Below are 18741 nucleotides of genomic sequence, written 5' to 3'. Positions count from 1 at the left end.
CTTCCAGAAGTGTCTGAGGTGCTTTTTTTCTCTTTATCGAGTGCATGTGCTTGTACCAGTCATCTGTTGAGCTCAATAAGCACTGAAGGAAAATTAAGGAAAAAACGGACAAAACATTGATTAAATGATTGATTCATTTACAATGAGATTTATTGTGGATTCATTTTTCTGAGTTTCCACATCAGTTCAATTTTGAGCAATTTTTTCAGGATATATTCAAGTGAATTCTTCAGGATATTATGTGATAAATATGTTACATTTTCCACCTTCATTGTCCAGAATTTAAGCGGAATTAAGAATTCAGGCTTTATTCAGAAAGGACATTTTAACCACACGTTAATGTTCAACAAAACATGAAAATACATAAGAGGATCATGATTTTAGACATCAAACCAGTGTAGAAACAGACTTGCTGTCTTCTTTCTTCATGCACTGCAACATCATTAAGACTAAAGCCAAAAATATAAACAAAAAATAGAAATAGACTGAAAATAAAAATATTGTTTCAATCTCTGTGCATCTTACACCGATTAGAGTTGAATTGAATATTTAAGTTATAGTATTAAACACGTTACAACAACCTATAAACTGATGTAAAGCTTTGAATATTAAAATGATATTGAGTCAGTTTATGATTTACAGAAATGGGTGCGGTGCTGTTCAATCGTATCGATCTACCGTCTGTCGTGACGTTACTGTCGCAAAGCCCGACTGTCGTGAACACTGGCCGCCCACTGAAGATGGCGGCGGAGCTGCATCCGCGGAGCGGAAAGCTGATCGGCCTGTCCAACTCGAACAGAACCGCCCGGCGCAACCAGCCGGTCCAGGAGTTCAACCATGGGCTGGTGCTCAGTAAGGAGCCGCTGAGGGACCGGGATGTCTTCACCGTCCGCATTGACAAGAAGGTAAACAACAACAGGCCCGCCGCCGCCGCTGCTGCTCCTGAGCGGAGGTGAGAGCAGCGGGAATGCGGGAGCAGGCAGCGGGACGGGCCGGTGGTCTGCCTCCGTCCGCAGTGAGGGGCTCCTGCTGCCCAGCGAGGCTCACGCTGCTTGACAGCGACCACGGTTGACGCCGATGTTCAGCGGCGAATTACACAGACTGTCAGAGATTTAGTCTAGACAGATGGACCCGATAAATATATTATTATATGTAGATGTGTTTAATTGATCACCGAGCTGACGATAACCCGCTTGTGTTGCCTTGGTACCGTCAGTTAGCCATGCTAATGAGATGCTAGCAGTAGCCAGCGGTGTGATCTCAGGCTAGCCGGGGCTAGCTTCTCTTGAGTATGCTATTGGAGCTCTGTCGGGTGTTGACAGGGACTTGCAGATGTTTATTGTACTGCAGGAGCTAAACTAAGCCGGTTATCGTATCTGTGTTTGGTTTTGTCTTAAAGGTTTGGTTGACAGTCGCTGGGTGTCTGTCAGCCTCCCTGTGCTGATGGCTAATAATACTGCAGTGCTCATACCAGGCTGCCACAGTGGCTCAATGTGTGAAGCTAAACAGACACAATGCGGCCAAGTAAACAATGCTGTCTGCCACCAGTGTCATTAATAATACCCAGAGTTGTGTGTTAAAGTCTGACCTGTTCCCAAACACATCTTGGTCCAAACACAAAGCATATTCGGATCAGGCAGCTCTGTTACTGTCGTGCATGATCAGGTGGATCAGTAAAAGATATCATTACTCACTGGTGTCTGCTGTAAACATACACTTTTCCACTCTCATTGCATTTGTTGTTAACAACAGTTTGAAGGTATTTTACAAAAAGGAACAGACAGCACCCGCTCTCTTTATGTCCCTGATGTCCTTTGATTTATCCAGATCCAGATGTGATCCTCTTCTCCAGAGAAGGGGATCCACTTCCAGTTTTGGCAAAGGTCTGCCTGTAACCCTTTACTACACACATTCATTGTTCAGGGTCGTTTTTACACCAGTTTATTTCTTACTTTTATGCAGTCAGGCAGTAAAATCCTACCAAGATACATGTCACTCTCTCTTAATATTATTACATCTGTCATTAAACCAAGACACAGTGTCTGTGTTGTGTTATGTGCCGGTCTGCAGCTTCCTCACTTTAATATAAGTGCGTGTGCTGTGTGCTCTTGTGACTGCGCCCCATATCATATCAACGCCTTTGCACATTGTTTACATTTTGGCTGTTATCAGCTTGTCTGCTGTAATGACTTCTGCAGACTGCGACCCTACTGGGTTTGTCAACAACATGGCAGCTCTGGATCCTGCGCCAGTGCCAACTGGGCCACAGACTTTCTCTAAATGACAAAGCGCCCGGCCAAGACGCATAGCTATGTTATTCAGAAGATCTTCCATGTCGAGCCAAAGCTGAACGTGAGCCGGTAAAGCTGAACATGGAGTTTAATAGCACCCACTGAGTTTAAATGATTATCCATCCCTTATGGCGCTCTCAGCCTGATAAGAGCTCTCATAAACAAGCCTCTCTGTCATGACATGCATTGCCTGTTTGAAAATCAATATGTTTCCATCACACCCAGATGCACCCATACTGGCATGACTGCCCCTCCTGACTGTCTGACATCCACTAAGCTACAGTGGATGTGGAAAAATGAGAGCAAGAGAACGTGCAAATGAAGTGATTTATTGGACGTTTAGTCAGGGCAGGACACTGTCTCGGTTTAGGGTTTGTGTTTAGATTATGTAAAAGAGTGACTCTAAACTACTCTGATAGGCGATTCATTGTTTGAAGTCATTTTTCAAGCAGAAATCTCAAACATTCTCCACTTTCAGCTTTTCAATTGTGAGGATTTGCTGCTTTTTTAAAAAATCTTTTGGGATCGTAAACTGAATATCTGTGTATTTTGGACTGGAGATCAAACAGAACAAGCTGTCTAAGGATGTCGCCTTGAATTCAGAGAAATTTGGATAAACATTTTAAGAATAATTTATCGAAAAATTGACAATCGATTTGATTGATAAGTAAAATAAATGTTAGTCGCAGTGCTGTAGCCAATATATGCCTCAAAGTGCAACCATGCTTGATGGCTATCATATTATTCATCATATTATTCTGTTATATGAGTTGTTTTGGCGATATTATGCCCACTGTTGAAATGGAATTATCAGGGTGTTTTTGGAATATGCTACTTAAATTAATACATTATCAAATTAGCAATACAATGAAGAAAATCAAATGTTTTGAAAGCCTAATTTATTTGTAATAATAATAATAATAATAATAATAATAATTTATTTGTAATTATCATGGATAAATATCCATGATAATTAAAATTGCCATGAGCTCTTGTATTTCTAATCTAGAGTTCAGTGTGCAACTTTCATGTCAATAATCATGTCAGTATTTTAAATGGTGTTAAAACCTGGCTGTTGAACTGTTGATTTATTCCAAAATGTTACTTATTATTGTGCGAGTTTTGCTAATTTCGTCCTTAAACAGAGTTCAGCTGTTACATTTTGTCTGTGTGCATGCGGCCTGTGAAATTGGAGGCGTTTCCGACTCTGTGTAGTCTTAGCGGTGCTTTTCAGGCCCTGCTTCTGATGCAATTAATTTTTCATTCTTTTCAAAAGCTGTCCAGTGGTCCCTCTCGGCATGTATGGTTGTATCTTGTAGCTATTGGTCTTTTGAACAGAGAGAGAGAGAGAGAGGGAGGGAGAGAGAGAGGGACAGGGACAGAGAGAGAGAGAGGGAGAGGGAGAGGGAGAGAGAGAGGGAGAGGGAGAGGCAGACACCCACAGGCTGCTGTTATGTAAGTGAAAGAGCAAAGGAAGGAGATGTCTGTCTCTTCCACACAGCGACCCGGTCAAGATGAGTTACTTCTAAATCTGTTAACCCAGATACCCAGGCTTTCGTAGCACACTGCCTTACATAGCACCTGCCACAGAGCTGAGGAGGGCACCATGGGAACAGACAAAGGAGAGGAGCCAAACAGGACAATATTTTTAAAATAATATAGTTCTTGTTGGAACATTTTTTTTTTCTTTCTCCTTGGCGCTGATGTGAGCTGCAGAAAAACATCCCGGGAGCTGGCAGGGCTTCAATGTTATGCTCAAGGTCACTTCATCGGGGTGGATTTCTGCCAACTGAAGCCAGAGTCCTGTGGAGTATCAGGGGGAAAAGGGAAAAGGATAGCGGTCGAAGATTGGTGTTAAAGTTTCAGAGCACTTCTGACTCGGTTCTCTTTTCTTGAGGAACAAACTGCATGGATTTTTCATTTTTCTCGCATGCCGTTCTCAGGAGGCAGCAGGTGGAGTGCAGCGAGCCAGGAGATCACTCCTCGGTGGGATGACGTGGGTTCGCGCCCCCGTGTCGGCAAGCATCTGCTGGACTGAAGTGTCTCGAAGCAGGACTCTGAATCTCCAGCAGCTGCACCCACTCCGCTGTAGAGCTGACGCTGCACTCTGTCGTCCTCATCATGGAGGCAAAATACGCGAAGAAATAGAATTCACCCCCCGGAGATCAATAAAGTATCACAGTATTGTGAGCTTCTGTGGAGTTTGGTCTTTCTGGGAGGAAATGGATATCTGGGGCTGCACGTTATGTGATACGACTCCAATGTCACACAAAGACAAAAGGAGTGTTGCAGTGAAACATATCTTTTGTGTTTTCATGTGTTGAATCTTCTGCGGAAGGCAGGATCATGGAGGTGACTCCTGCTTTGCTTAAGTATTGTTTGCTTTGTGTGCACAGATTTAATCATCACAGCTCGACCACATAGACGCCTGAGGTTTCACGGGAGTGCTGTAGTTGAACCTCTTGTTATTGGTTCAGTCACTAAATCATGATAAAGCAGATAGGAGCGTGAGCTACAACCATCATCCGGCAACTGCAATTATAATTCACTCACTTTTAGTTCCATAACACAAGGAATCCCACACATGCTCTACTTATCAAATAGTAATAAAAAAAAAACTGTGAAAAGACAACAAATTAGCTCCATCAAATTTTCTATCACAAGAATTTATAGTTGTTGTATGAAATAAAGAATTTGGCTTATTAAGCCTCGGGGACAATGAGCAGTTGTGCTCCACCACACAGCAGAGGCAGAGGCCAGGTCTTTTATGAGCTTCTACAAGCTTTGCTCAACAATTTTCTGGGGAAATCCTGTATGCATTTAATAAAGTTAGAAATGTCTGCACGCTGGACGAAAGCTTCTCAAACTGAAAAATGGGAAATGTTTGTCGGCAAATCACCAGCGTGACAGAGAATAAGAACTAATTACAGTCGTTTGATTTCATGGTCAAATGGTTCGACAAAAAAACGTACATTAGAGGATCAGTTGGACATGACGTCAGCGAGACGCAGGCTACTATCCCTGTTTTTTTCCCTGTAATCTGTACTCCTGCACCTGGTCTAAATATAGCACCAGATGTGCACTCAGTCACATTTCTGCATCAATATGTTTTTTAACATCTCATCCTGGGTGTTTGATGCTGATGCTACAGTAGCTTATGATGGTACCATTAATGTGAAATGAGTTTGTTTCATCCTCAGTTAAATCTTTCACAGTGTTGTACGTTTATAACGGGGGTCGACAATCGCTGCTGCTACATTTCGCTATCACACAGCTGACTTCGTCTCTTTTGTGTCACTGTCCTGCTTTATTTTCAAAGCAGTGCTCCCTGAGCTACGTTCTTCACAGACAGAAAGACTAAAAATAACAAGATGGATCATACAACAAGACACCCTTTGTTTTGCATAGACATCCTACCTGCAGTTTTTAGCACAGTGCTTCACTCTTTTAACATCACATCTTAGACACTTAGTCTCAGAGTAACAGCTGCTGTCACTCCTATGTTATTGCTTTTACTTTTGTGAATCTGTCGTTTCTCTAAAGCTGTCTTAGAAGATTCATGTCATATGGCTAAAAACAGTGTTTTCACAGATGCAATACATAACATCAGGCTCTTGTCATTACAGTCTAAAAATATAACAGATGACAATGTAAATATTCATTAACTCTTTCCCATATTTCCCCTCAGGTGAACTCGTGGAGCGGTTCTATTGAGATTGGCGTGACGGCACTGGACCCCGCCGCGCTGGACTTCCCCAGCAGCGCCACAGGCCTTAAGGGCGGCTCCTGGATTGTGTCGGGCTGCTCGGTGCTACGTGACGGCCGCTCCGTCCTGGAGGAGTACGGCCGCGACCTCGACCAGCTAGCCGAGGGCGACCGGGTGGGCATTCAGCGCAGCTCCCGTGGGGAGCTCCACCTCTGGGTCAACGGGCAGGACTGCGGTGCGGCCGCGAGCGGCTTGCCGCCCAAGCTCTGGGCGGTGGTGGACCTCTACGGCAAGTGCACTCAAATCACGGTGGTGAGCTGTGAGCCGCCGCCGCCCTGCGCAGAGAAAGAGACAATAGAGCGGGAGGAGGAGGATGAGGAGGAAGAGGAGGAGGGGGAAGAGGTGGTGGTGTGCGGGGTTCGGGAGGATGTGGGGATCACGGCACTGATGAATGTGGCAGCAATGAATGGAATGATGAATGGAGACGAAGGTAGGGGGCCTTTTCTATCAATGTGGTTCTTTGTCCCAACACATATTCTGGGATACGTCGTTTTCACCCGTTGTGTACCTTTCGCTCTTCTCCCTGTCAGTGCCTGAGCTTAGCTGCAGTCACAGCAGACCAGACAAGTTCCCCAACAACCTGGAGCCTGACACGGGTAAGAAAATCCTCCTCAGGTCAGTTAATGGACGTCGTGCAGTCGTGACCAGTATTGACAAGCTCGTCTTCCTCTCTCTCTTCAGTTCTAACGGAGCACCAGCTCTTTGACGTGTTCAACAACGCAATAGTATCTTTTTATCGCTCTGAAGATGAGGGCGGAGGGGAAGACGGTGGGGGAGGAGGAGGAGCAGGAAGTGGAGGAGCAGGAGGAAATACAGGAAGCGACTCCTCTTCTAGAAATGAAAGGGGGAGCAGCAGCAGCGGAGGAGGTGCAGTCAACAGCGACAGTGGAACGGGGACAACGGGAGGAGGATCTGGTAGTACTGGAGAAGGTGGAAATACTAATAACAGTCCTGCTGGTAACGGAGGGGTGGGGCTGGGGGTTATGACAGGTGGGATGACCACCAACGACGCACTGCTCTTCCACGAGAAATGTGGCACGTTGATCAAACTGAGCAACAACAACAAGACGGCGGAGCGGAGGAGACCGCTGGACGAGTTCAACAACGGCGTGGTGATGACAAACCGGCCGCTCCGACACAACGAGATGTTCGAGGTATTACAATCACACAAAAGTAGAAAGTTATTATATTTGAGAAGGTGGATTTAAGAATGTTTTGGCATTTTTGCTTGATAATGATAAATGTTTTATTATCAGAACTTTCAGTCCAGAGACTATTTGAATTTACAGCAGTTTAAGCACGACTAGAAGATACTTACAAAGAGCTACTAGTATTGCAGGCAAAGACAAAGAATCAAAACTATCAGTCTGGGCTCGAGACAGAACAAAATCTGTTAATTAAGCTGATGAATAATTAAAAAAACAATGTCAGTCCCTGAAAAGTTTAAATGCATTTCAGATCCGTATTGATAAGCTGGTGGACAAGTGGTCAGGCTCAATAGAGATCGGTGTGACCACACACAACCCCAACAACCTGGACTATCCTGCAACTATGACCAATCTGCGCTCAGGTAAAATCACACACACACACACACACAGACACGTGGAAAGTGTAGTAAACAAAACTGGAGGTGTTTGTTGTGAAATGAATGAAATTATTCTGGCTGCTCATATTAGGAACAATCATGATGAGTGGCTGTGGGATACTGACCAACGGGAAAGGAACCCGCAGGGAATACTGTGAATTCAGCCTTGATGAGCTTCAGGTTTGTGATCTCACACACACACACACACACACACACACACACACACTTCATTATGCCACCTACCATGCAAGCGTGTCCATGCTCATAATCCCTGTTGACTCCTCTAATCCACTTTTAGGAGGGAGATCACATAGGGTTGATGCGAAAAGCCAGTGGAGCGCTCCATTTCTACATCAATGGCATCGACCAAGGTGAGACGCATCAAGACCCTTCATGAGGGGAGCCGAGGCCCCGTGGGTGCTCCCTCTGACATGATGGTGATGGTTACAAACGAGTGACTGAGAAACAGGCAACAGATCAGAACATATCTATTTGTTTTTATAGTTTTTCTCATACTGTTTTGTGTATTTTTGTTATCCTGTGATACATTATAACCTGCCTGCTCATGATTCATTGCAAAAAAACTTTATTTATTTGCGTATTAGCCACAAACTGAAACAGTTGGCAGTGAGTCAGTGAAGACTGAAGATGTAATACGTTGATACTTAAAAATGATACCTACAACAACACAAGCTGGACATAAGAAATCCTGTAGCTGAGCAGGCTGTGGAGCTGGTGTGATTTTAGTGTCCCCTCCTAAACATTCGGCGTCTTCCTCAGGTGTTGCAGCAGCTCAGACTCCCGGCGTGGTCTACGGGGTGGTCGACCTCTACGGCATGGCCGTCAAAGTCACCATAGTCCACAACCACAACCACAGCGACCGCCTCAGACGCAACAACGCCATCATGAGGGCTTTGTCGCCCGATGTCGGGCGGCCCAGGCCGTCTCTCTCTCTCACTCCAGACCCAGAGGGGCCTGACCGCCTGCTCTTTCACCCCAACTGTGGCCAGAAGGCCGCCATCATCAGTGACGGCAGGACGGCACTGCGGCCACAGTGAGTCTGCCTACTACGTTACACGCATTGTTATTGTTCACATTCTTGATTTTGATTTGCTTTAATTTGCTTAAAGGCTTAAAAAGCTTAAAAACTATCTGATAAAGTTTCTTTTTTTTTTTTTACACATTGTGTTCTGGTGTTCAGGTATTTTTAGTTTCGGTTGGTATCATTGAGTTTTTCTGCTATTTTAAAACACACCAACAGTACAAATCTGAATTCAAATGAAACTTTTTAACAGTAAGGTTGTTATTGGATTTATGGCATCTTTGCATTGTATCAAATATTTGTTGTCTTGGGTTTATCCTGACACTTGGATGGGTTTAATAAGCTGAGTATAAAAGCACAAGCATAAATATGAGAACAATATTTCTATGTGCAGAAAGTCTGAAATGATCTTGAGGTATCAAAAGGTTTGAAGATCATATGGTCTCCATTGGAGGATGTGTGGAAATCCTCTTTAAACATAAAACAGTGATTTACTCATAAGTTCATATGACACTGCTTCCACAGTGCGACTGATGACTTCAACCACGGCGTGGTCCTGAGCAGCCGGCCGCTGCGCTCCAATGAGGTGTTCCAGGTTCGCATCGATAAAATGGTGGACAAGTGGGCGGGTTCCATCGAAATAGGCGTCACAACGCACAACCCTGCATACCTGCAGCTGCCCTCCACCATGACCAACCTGCGCTCAGGTAAAATCCAGTAAATCTGCTTTCAGTCTCAGTCTTCTCTGAGATACCCGAAGAAGGGTGGACGGTGTAAAAGCTGCGTTACTGCTTCATTTCTCTGTGCTTGTGTGAGAGAAACCTTTCAAACGGAGATCTCACAATAACGTTGTTCTCCAGGGACGTGGATGATGACGGGGAATGGCGTGATGCACAACGGAACGACAATACTGGATGAGTACGGGCACAACCTGGACCGGCTCAAGGTGAGCAGTGCTCCTCTTTTATTACTTAGCTGACAGTCACTTGCTGCCTTTTTACCCATCAGCCTCAATCTCCCCTCCCACAACACTACTGACTCTTTCCTCCGCAGGAACTTTTCATTAACCCTTTTCCCCTCTTGCAGGCAGGTGACACAGTAGGTGTAGTGCGGAAAGAAGATGGCAGCCTCCACTTCTTTGTAAACGGTGTGGCTCAGGGCCCGGCAGCCTGGAACATCCCCCCCAGTGTGTATGCTGTGGTCGACCTCTACGGCCAGGCTGCTCAGGCCACCATCATGGACGACATGGGTGAGAGAGGGAGGAGGGGAACCACAGATCCGTTTTGACCAGTTAGGGTGCTAAAATAACTGTGATTCTACCTTTGTGAACTAATTATTTCCCCTCCTCTGCCTCTCCCTCTGATAGTGGACCTCCCCCCTCTCCCAGAGGACAGCTCAGAGGGCCCCACGGCCATGTCCCCCGGGAGCCCCTGCTCCGTAGGTGGGGCCAGCACGACCAATGACCTGCGTTTCCACCACCTACACGGCACCAACGCCGTCATCACCAACGGGGGGCGCACTGCCCTGCGCCAGAACTGCCGCAGCGAGTTCAACGACGCCATTGTCATTTCCAACAGGTGATGGAACAAGAAACCCACTGGTGGATCATAAAACATGATGAGCATTCAGAAAATGTGTTGTGATGGAGCTGCTCGGGGTTTTAACTTGTTACCTCCTTCTAGGTGCCTTCGAGACGGAGAGCTGTTTGAAATCATTATTCAGAAGATGGTGGACCGCTGGTCGGGTTCAATAGAAGCAGGTGAGGTGTTTCTGTTCTTATTGTTTCATTTGTTTCTATTCCAACATTTTCGACATAACATTTAAATGTATTTCATGTGTAATCATCATTGCTTTGTTCCTCTCTGCGTGCAGGAGTGACGGCCATCAGGCCAGAGGAGCTTGAGTTCCCCAACACTATGACTGATATCGACTACGACACGTGGATGCTCAGGTAGAACCATTATTATATTTTCTGCTTTTCTTTTGATGTAGTGCCTATAATTGGTTTGATATTATCAGTATCAATAATATTATTCAATAATTTTATGGAACTTAGATTTAGTTGTTGTTCAGGGTTTCTCTTTCATTTTTTTTTTCAAGTTTTGGTTGGGGGGGGCAACTGTTAAGTTTACATTTGGATCACAGATTATATTTCTAAAACCTCAGCAGGATACATAGAACTCAAAACTCTTCTTATGGTCTTCCTCCTTTTTTCGCAGTGGAACAGCCATCATGCAGGACGGCAACACGATGCGCAACAACTACGGCTGTGACCTGGACTCCTTGACCACGGGCTCACGGATCGGCATGATGCGCTCAGCCAGCGGCGACCTCCACTATTACATCAACGGCGTGGACCAAGGTGTCGCCTGCTCCGGTCTGCCACCAGGTAAAGAAGACGCCAGTAGGAGTCAGATGTGAATTCAGGACGTGGCTGCAGTCGGATGTGACTTAAATACCATATACCATCCAGTCAGGAATGTATGTTTCATTTGATCCAGTACTTCATCCTCTTCTTGTTCTTGTTCTCTCTCTCCCTCCCCCTCTCTCTCCCCCTCAGAGGTGTATGCTGTGATCGACCTGTATGGTCAGTGTGTTCAGGTGTCCATCACCAGCTCCTCAGGGCCGCTGGACAACAGCCTCTGTACCAGCAACATCACTGAGAAGAGCTTCCCCATCCACTCCCCAGGTACACAACAGGAGAAAGATCAAGTTTGATCATTAGCAGATCAGAAGTTTGGGGATAGTTTGAAAAGTCTGTGAAGGGTTTATTAAGCAGTTTCAAGGAGTTTTAAAATGAGACCTATTAGAAACTCTTTGGTATTAATTTGTTTTCTTGTATCAAGGTGTAATGTAAAGACAAAAAATGAATACATTGATTTCACTCATCTCCATGTTTTTTCTTCTTCTTCTCCTTGTGTGTGTGTGTGTGTGTGTGTGTAGTAGCAGGCGTTGCCCATCGGCTCCACAGTAAACATGGAAAGAACGTGGTGCTGCTCGGTGAGGGCTGCCAGGCCGTCAGGGTTGGAGGTTACGCTCATGGCATCGTGTTCAGTGCGAAGGAACTCAAGGCAGATGAGCTGTTTGAGGTAAAGGACGCCATCGCGCACATTAACCTCTTAAATACCATCTGCATATAATCAAAATAACACTTTGCAGTTTCCCTGACTAGCCGGTGGTTGTTTGTTTCTTCTTTTTCTTGATTTCTCTGTCTCCGTCCTCTGCAGGTGAGGATTGATGAAGTGGATGAGCAGTGGTGCGGATCGCTGCATATCGGTCTCACCACACTGGCACCTCCGGAGCTGCCGTCCTGCCCGCTGTCAGGCCTCTCCCCCTCCCTCCCGCAGCTTCGCACCAAGGTCACCTGGCTGCTCTGCGGCTCCGAGGTCCGTCGCAACGGTGTGCTGCAGCGCCAGAACTACTGCTGCTCGCTGGACCGGCTGATGGTGAGCTGCACTCCCTGCTGCTCTGTGACCCGTGAACTGAGCCCCAAAGCAGGCAGAAATCACTTAAATCCAGCTCCAGTATCCAGCTCTTCATGGATACCTATTAGATTTACAGTCAATTCAAAATGTTATGGATTGTTAAAGCACCGTTAGAGGTCATATCAAAGACTTTTAAACCCTCAGCGATCTCTTCTTTTGTCTGCTTCACAGCCCTGCTTAAGACTAAAGATGATCACAGTTTTGACATCCTTACAGAAATCCATCTCTCCATCGTCTCAGACCTTAAGTCAAAAATTTCACTTCTTTTTATGTAGTCTCTTTTACTCTCACATTTTGATTGTGTGACTATTTTCTACTGCAGTCAATGATCTCAAGGAGATATATGATATTCTGTGGTTACTAGATGTTGCATAAAGTCGATTATACAAATTTGAATTAGTAACAGGTTATTAATGATCTGTTATGCACATAACATCAAACAGCAGCAGTTTACATCAGTGTTACGTCAGTAGATACTGACGACAAAAGTCAGGAGGAAGAAGAGTCCGAACATTGTTTTAAATTGATTTATCTTCCCTGGATGTGATTGTTTCTTAGGTTGGGAACCGTGTGGGTGTGAAGAGGTGCAGTGACGACACCATGCACATCTTCATCGATGGAGAAGACATGGGCCCTGCAGCGACTGCAATAGCCAAAGTACACACACACACACACACACACACACACACACCTACAGTACACAGCTACCTGGCCCCACACTGCCATCCAACACCTCTCTGTGGCTCCCTGCAGAATGTGTATGCAGTTCTGGATCTTTACGGGCGGATAACAGCGGTGTCCATCGTGAGCTCTTCGTTGATGGAGGACATGGAAAGCGTCAAGGCGCCGTCGCTTTCCTCGGACAGCTGCAGCGAAGGAGAGGAGGACAGCACCCCCGTCAGAGAGGTAGGAGCCTAAAGAGAGATGAGCAGCAGCACTTTAAAGGGCCTGAAACTGAGCCGCCTCACGTCACCTCTCGTCTTGCCCAGGCTGAGTCCGAGCCGTGCGCGCTGGTGCCCACCATCATGGCGTTCCTGGAAAACCACGGCAAGAACATCCAGCTGTCCAACCAGAACCTGACAGCAGCCAGAGTATCGAGCTACAACCAGGGCCTGCTGGTCACCGCCCAGCCGCTGGCTCGCCAGCAGCTGTTCCAGGTAGCTTTACTGTGCGGTTTGGTGTATATATGTGGTACAGTCAAAAATACTTTGTGTTTTCCAGATTTTCAGACCACTGACGCTGTAAATGTGTTTAGCAGAGATCCTATCAGTTAATTAGCTTAATCCAGTTCATTCCCGGGCTGGACCACACTGGACCAGATAAAGATACTGTCAACAGCAACAGCCTCTCTTTGGTGACCAGTTTCAGATCGACCGTCTGAACCCGTCGTGGACGTCGTCGCTGTCGTTAGGGGTGATAGGCCACTCCCCCGACCGGCTCAACTTCCCCTCCACAGCGTGCTGTCTGAAACGCTCCGCCTGGCTGCTGCAGAGAGACTCCGTCTTCCACAACTCCCTAAAGGTAAACACACACACATGTAAACACACAAAATCAGTCATGTCGCCGTTGTGTATTGATTTTTTCATTAAATGACAGACTGAGCGCATTCGCACTGACATCAGCCTCACTGACTGATTGATCTCTTTTTTCTATCCTCCCGTCACCACCGTCCCTTCACACGCTCCTCTCTTGGCTCCTTTCTCTTTTCTCTCTTGTTCACGTGAAAACCTTCTTCCGCCTACCAATCACTCTTTTCCTCAGATATGTGAGAACTACGGTCCTAATCTGGACACTTGTCCGGAGGGGACGGTGTTGGGTCTGCTGGTGGACGCCAACAGCTGTCTCCATCTCTATGTAAACGGCATGGACCAGGGTGTGGCGGCGCAGGACATCCCTTCGCCCTGCTACCTCTTCATCGACCTCTACGGCCAGTGTGAACAGGTCGGTGCTACAGACACACACACTCTTTTTTTCTCTATCACCATGAAGATAATAGGATCATATTGATGGGTGATACACAATAACATTAAATTATCACTCAGTCTTACTAACATGTACAAGTCCAATTTACCAGGATATTATTTAGTTATTTAGTTTTTATTATTTTTACTTTAATCAATAAAGTCTATAAGATGTTGGGAAAAAAGTCATTGCTTCTTTTATTGGAACAACAGATTCAGATTTCAATCAAATAAAGCAGAACAAAGCCACATTTGAGACTCTGAACGCAACATATGCTTTTGCATAATAAGTGTCTTAAACGATTAATCGATTATCAATCTTGACAATTTTATGGCGGTTCTATCATTTTTATGTTACTATGCTAATGAATGTTGTGTCATCGTGACAGGTTACTATAGTAACAAACAACGTGCCAGCTGTGGGTGGAGAGAGCGGTGAGACCCGTTGTCAGGGCGACATGGAGAAGGCGGACATGGTTGACGGTGAGAGGCCAGCGGCTCCCGTCCGTTCACGGTTTCATTCAGGCCGTGATCCGCCTGTTAAGTGCTGATTTCATCTTATTTGGTTTCTCACAGGAATCAAAGAGAGTGTGTGCTGGACGCCCCCTCCGGAGGTCAACCCCAACAAGACCTGCGAGTACCAGGCGCTGTGCTCACGCTTCAAGGACCTGCTCACGCTGCCAGGTGAGTTCAACACCAGCCTGTCTGTCCCCCAATCTGTGCCCCAGATCTAAAACCATCTAACAACCATCATCGCTGTCTCCTCCCCCACCGTCCGCAAGATGGCTATTTCAACGAAGACGCAAAGTACAACCTGTGCTACTGTGAGTCCTGCCACAAGCTTCGGGGCGACGAGGCTTATTATAAGAGAGGAGAGCCGCCCCGGGACTACGCCCTGCCCTTCGGATGGTGCCGCTTCGCCCTCAGGTGAGAGGACGACCGGCCGATAACGCACACGATGGGCCAATCAGGACGAGTTTTGAAACACACTACAGCTTTAACAACTAATGATTATTGTCATTATCGATTAATCTGATGATTATTTTCTGGATTGATTAGTTTGGTCCATAAAATGTCTGCAAATGGTGAAAAATGTTGATCGCTGTCTCCCAAAGCCTAAGGTGACATCCTCACGCATCTTGTTTTGTCCACATCACAAAGATAATCAGATAAAATCAGGTCAAAATGTTCACATTTAAGAAGAAGTTAAGATAGTCACACAAAACAGTTCAATTAATTACAAACTATTTTGACAGTCGATCAACAGCTGTTGACAAAAACAGTTTATAAAATTACTGTTTACCCTTTAATTGCATCATAAGTAACTGCTTAGTAAATTGATGTAAATTACATCAGTGGGACAAAAAATCTCAAACAAAAAAGTGCATGTACCCTCTTTGTGCAGGATCAAGCCCCACTGTGAGGTTTCTAATGCACTGAAGAAGTGGCACATCGCGTACCACGGCACCAGTGTAGGAGCCCTGCGACGCACGCTGGACCACAGCCAGCTGCTGCCTGGTAGGACACGGACACACACTCTTTTCCCTCAAACGTTACACCTACATCTGCCTTGAAAACATCACATTGTTTTTATCCACTAATGAACAATTCGGTTTTAGCTTCATGTCAGACGATTATCTTCTGCTTTTGTCAGAAAAACTGGGAGCATCAGCCAAAAGCCCAGACTGTGAGCATCATCTTGTTGTTGCAGGGACGTCGTCCGTCTTCTCGGTGTCCCCGGTGAAGGCGGAGGGGCCTAATGGCTACAGCGAGCCAGAGGAGAACTCGGCCCCCGGGAGGGAGGTTCCCAGAGTACGGCTCTCCCCCACTATGCGCTACTCTGGCATGGAGATCTTTGCCCCCAAAGTGCAGTAAGTGTCCAAAAAACCCAGAGGGGAAAAAAAAAAAACAGCCTGTAGTAGTTGGATAGCTTATAGTAGCGAGTCTTCGTGAGGGGAGACCACTTGCTGATATTCTCCTCCTCTTCCTCCTCCTCCTCCTCCTCCTCCTCCTGCAGATTTCAGGACCCCCGTTCTCACCGCTGCCACCAGGCTCAGGTGGGATTCCAGGTGTGCGTGCGTCCCGGCTCCTACAAGGTGGGACCGCAGACGCTCGGCCACAGCGAGCCCCTGGACCCTCGCTTCAGCAACTCGGAGATCGAGTGGATCACGAAGGAGCAGGGCGGCACGATCCTCTACGGACTGCTCATCCGGGTGGAGTGAGCGGAGCGGCGAGCGAGGCATTCGGGTGGAAGTGCGGAGGGTGTGCGCGGCGCTCCTCGTGCTTTTAATAAACTGACAACCAAATCCAACCCTTGCCTTGAGCGAGAGACTCCTCTGGAATCCAGCTGTTCCTACTATGGATTGTTGACAATTCAGCATTATTGATTTGTTTTGTTTATTTTGTTGGTTTTTGGTTGTTTGCTCTTGGACTCTTTTAATGGCCGGGGGCTACGGCGGTTTCAAAGAATAGACACTGCCTGCACTTTATGTTTCGGACACTCGTGGGCGATTTTTAAAACTTCTCATCGACACGACACAGTAGTTCATTCGCTACAGTTTTGTTGTTTGTTTTTGTTTTTTTTTTGTCACGTTTTAGTTCTCATTCTTCCACCCTCACAAACCGCTTTTCTTTTTACCTTTCAGCACTTATTTTAACACTCTTCACCTCTGCTCCGGTCAGTGTTTTACTTTGGGATGAGATGTCCCCTGCCAACCTGCACGCTAACGGATCGTCACCTAAAAACACTGAAACAAAAAAGAAAGAAAAAAAAAAAAAAGAGTGACAATGTTTTCAAAAAAATATTTAAAAGACCAGAAGGACACTTGAATCTGAGAATGAACCCAAAAGTGTCTTGTGATTGTGACTTCTTTAGGGAAGGGGGTGGGATTTTAAAACTGGAGGAAGAAAAAATGTTTACACATGTACCACTGTATGTTGCTGTCCTCTTCGTGTCTCCACTATAGCAGTCTGGCTATTTATCAGTCCTGTTTGCGTTTCTGTTCTGGCCCAACGTCACGTCTGACTCCTCTTGGCAAAAGGAAAACACTCGCAGGCTTCAAGCTGTGGAGAAAACTGGAAAAAAAATGGACAAAAAAAAAAAAAAAGAACCTCCTGCACTTTTTGGGAAGCTAAAAATTGTGTATGGAGACACTGAACGGCAGATAATGTTCCAGCCTCACAGCTTGTATGTTACAATGACCGAATCCATCTTGAGATATTTAAAAATATATATATATATATATTTACTTCTAGACTCAGTAGGTTTTCATACAGGAAAAGGGGAAAATTGCAAACCTTTAGGATATTCGCTCATTAGTTAGTTGGCCCATAGTTAGGTGAGAAGACTGACGCCACTCTTGTGTGTTTGTGGTAAATGTGAAGCTACAGCTGGCTAACTTTGCACTAAGACTGGAAACAGGGACACAGGTAGTCTGACTCCCTGTCAGCACCTCTCAAACTCTCCAATTTAACACAGCACATCTTGTTTGTTGAAGTAATAAAAAAAAAAAAAACAGTGGAAAAACGACAATTTGACACCAGGAAACTGTTCAGCACATAATGAACCGTCTTTTTTTTTTTTTTTTTTTTTTTTACACTTAAACTTTTCTACAGATGAAACAAAGAAGATATAATGCGTTAATTAATTAGTGAGATTTAGAGGTGCAACAATTAGTGTCCTGGCTGCAGCTTCATGGTGGCAGACTGATAATTCGAGTGGTATCAATCTCATCTGGAACACTTTGAGCAAGAGAGCGAGTTTCCTAAAGTGATTTTTTTTTTTTTTTTTTTTTTTTTTAAAGGTGGTTAAATGGACTGAAGCCAAAAGGTTTAAGTGGTTCTCCACATCACTCCCACTGTCTCGCTCCCCCCACCCCCTCCATCATCGTTTACTCTGATCCATCCATCATGTCTGACTCTGTTTACCTGGCAGGACCTCCAGAGCCGACAGCGAGGAGTTTCACGGTCAGCAGGAGGGCGAGTCGTCTGCATCCCAGCACCTTCGCTGGTGTTTACATGTGAATGTTATCAATTAGGGCTCTGCAGTTCTTTCATTTCTACTAACATCATAGATTTACATTTGTCAGATGTTTATACAAGGGTTTGATTTGATCCAAAACATCCGCCTAATGGTTGATTGTACGTTAACAGCTTTCCAAAGCGTATTTCTTTCTCGCACGCCTCCATCCTGTTGCCAATTTGATAAAATTGCTACAGATCATGAAACCCCAACATTTTTTTTTTTTCTTTTTTAAAAGGCACACTTTTGACGAGTCAAACTCAAATTATAATTAAGGAAGCTCAGTCACCTTCTAAGAGCAGCTGTGATCTGACTGGTGGAAGATCTTCGGGGTTTGGCAAAGGAAAAACTTCCAATCAAAAATGTGAAAAATATTATTATTATTATTATTAAGGGTTATTTATGGCCCAGTGCTGCTTTGTACAATTTAATTTGTATTGTTTTCTTTTTTGTTTTCTGTATGTTGCGTTGTACAGGCTGTTACATAACAAATCATATCTTCCTGATTTATAAAAAATTAAAATAAACTGACAGACAGTATGCACAGATGAATGGTTAAAGTGTTTTTTTGGAGGGGGGGGGGGGTTGTC

The 18741-nt window shown here is 45.3% G+C and overlaps 1 protein-coding gene across 1 annotated transcript; it reads left to right on the top strand.

Annotated features, from left to right (window-relative positions):
- Nucleotides 1–738: 738 nt before the first annotated feature.
- On the top strand, nucleotides 739–18699 carry neurl4 (neuralized E3 ubiquitin protein ligase 4). The gene is made up of 29 exons (XM_070854595.1): nucleotides 739–905; nucleotides 5980–6487; nucleotides 6588–6653; nucleotides 6739–7211; nucleotides 7516–7627; nucleotides 7734–7822; nucleotides 7941–8013; nucleotides 8423–8696; nucleotides 9210–9391; nucleotides 9545–9630; nucleotides 9771–9933; nucleotides 10051–10261; nucleotides 10367–10443; nucleotides 10557–10635; nucleotides 10904–11073; nucleotides 11245–11373; nucleotides 11628–11773; nucleotides 11912–12130; nucleotides 12728–12826; nucleotides 12923–13075; nucleotides 13159–13326; nucleotides 13532–13690; nucleotides 13931–14110; nucleotides 14520–14613; nucleotides 14707–14814; nucleotides 14913–15057; nucleotides 15536–15648; nucleotides 15842–16001; nucleotides 16148–18699. The coding sequence occupies exons 1-29, from the start codon at nucleotides 741–743 to the stop codon at nucleotides 16350–16352; spliced, it is 4806 nt and encodes a 1601-aa protein (XP_070710696.1). The 5' UTR covers nucleotides 739–740; the 3' UTR covers nucleotides 16353–18699.
- The last annotated feature ends 42 nt before the right edge of the window (nucleotides 18700–18741 follow it).

The sequence above is a fragment of the Pempheris klunzingeri genome, chromosome 23 (assembly GCF_042242105.1).
Source record: "Pempheris klunzingeri isolate RE-2024b chromosome 23, fPemKlu1.hap1, whole genome shotgun sequence".
Classification (NCBI taxonomy): Eukaryota; Metazoa; Chordata; class Actinopteri; order Acropomatiformes; family Pempheridae; genus Pempheris; species Pempheris klunzingeri.
The sequence above is the reverse complement of the archived record's forward strand: the minus strand, read 5'-3'. Positions and strand labels throughout refer to the sequence as shown.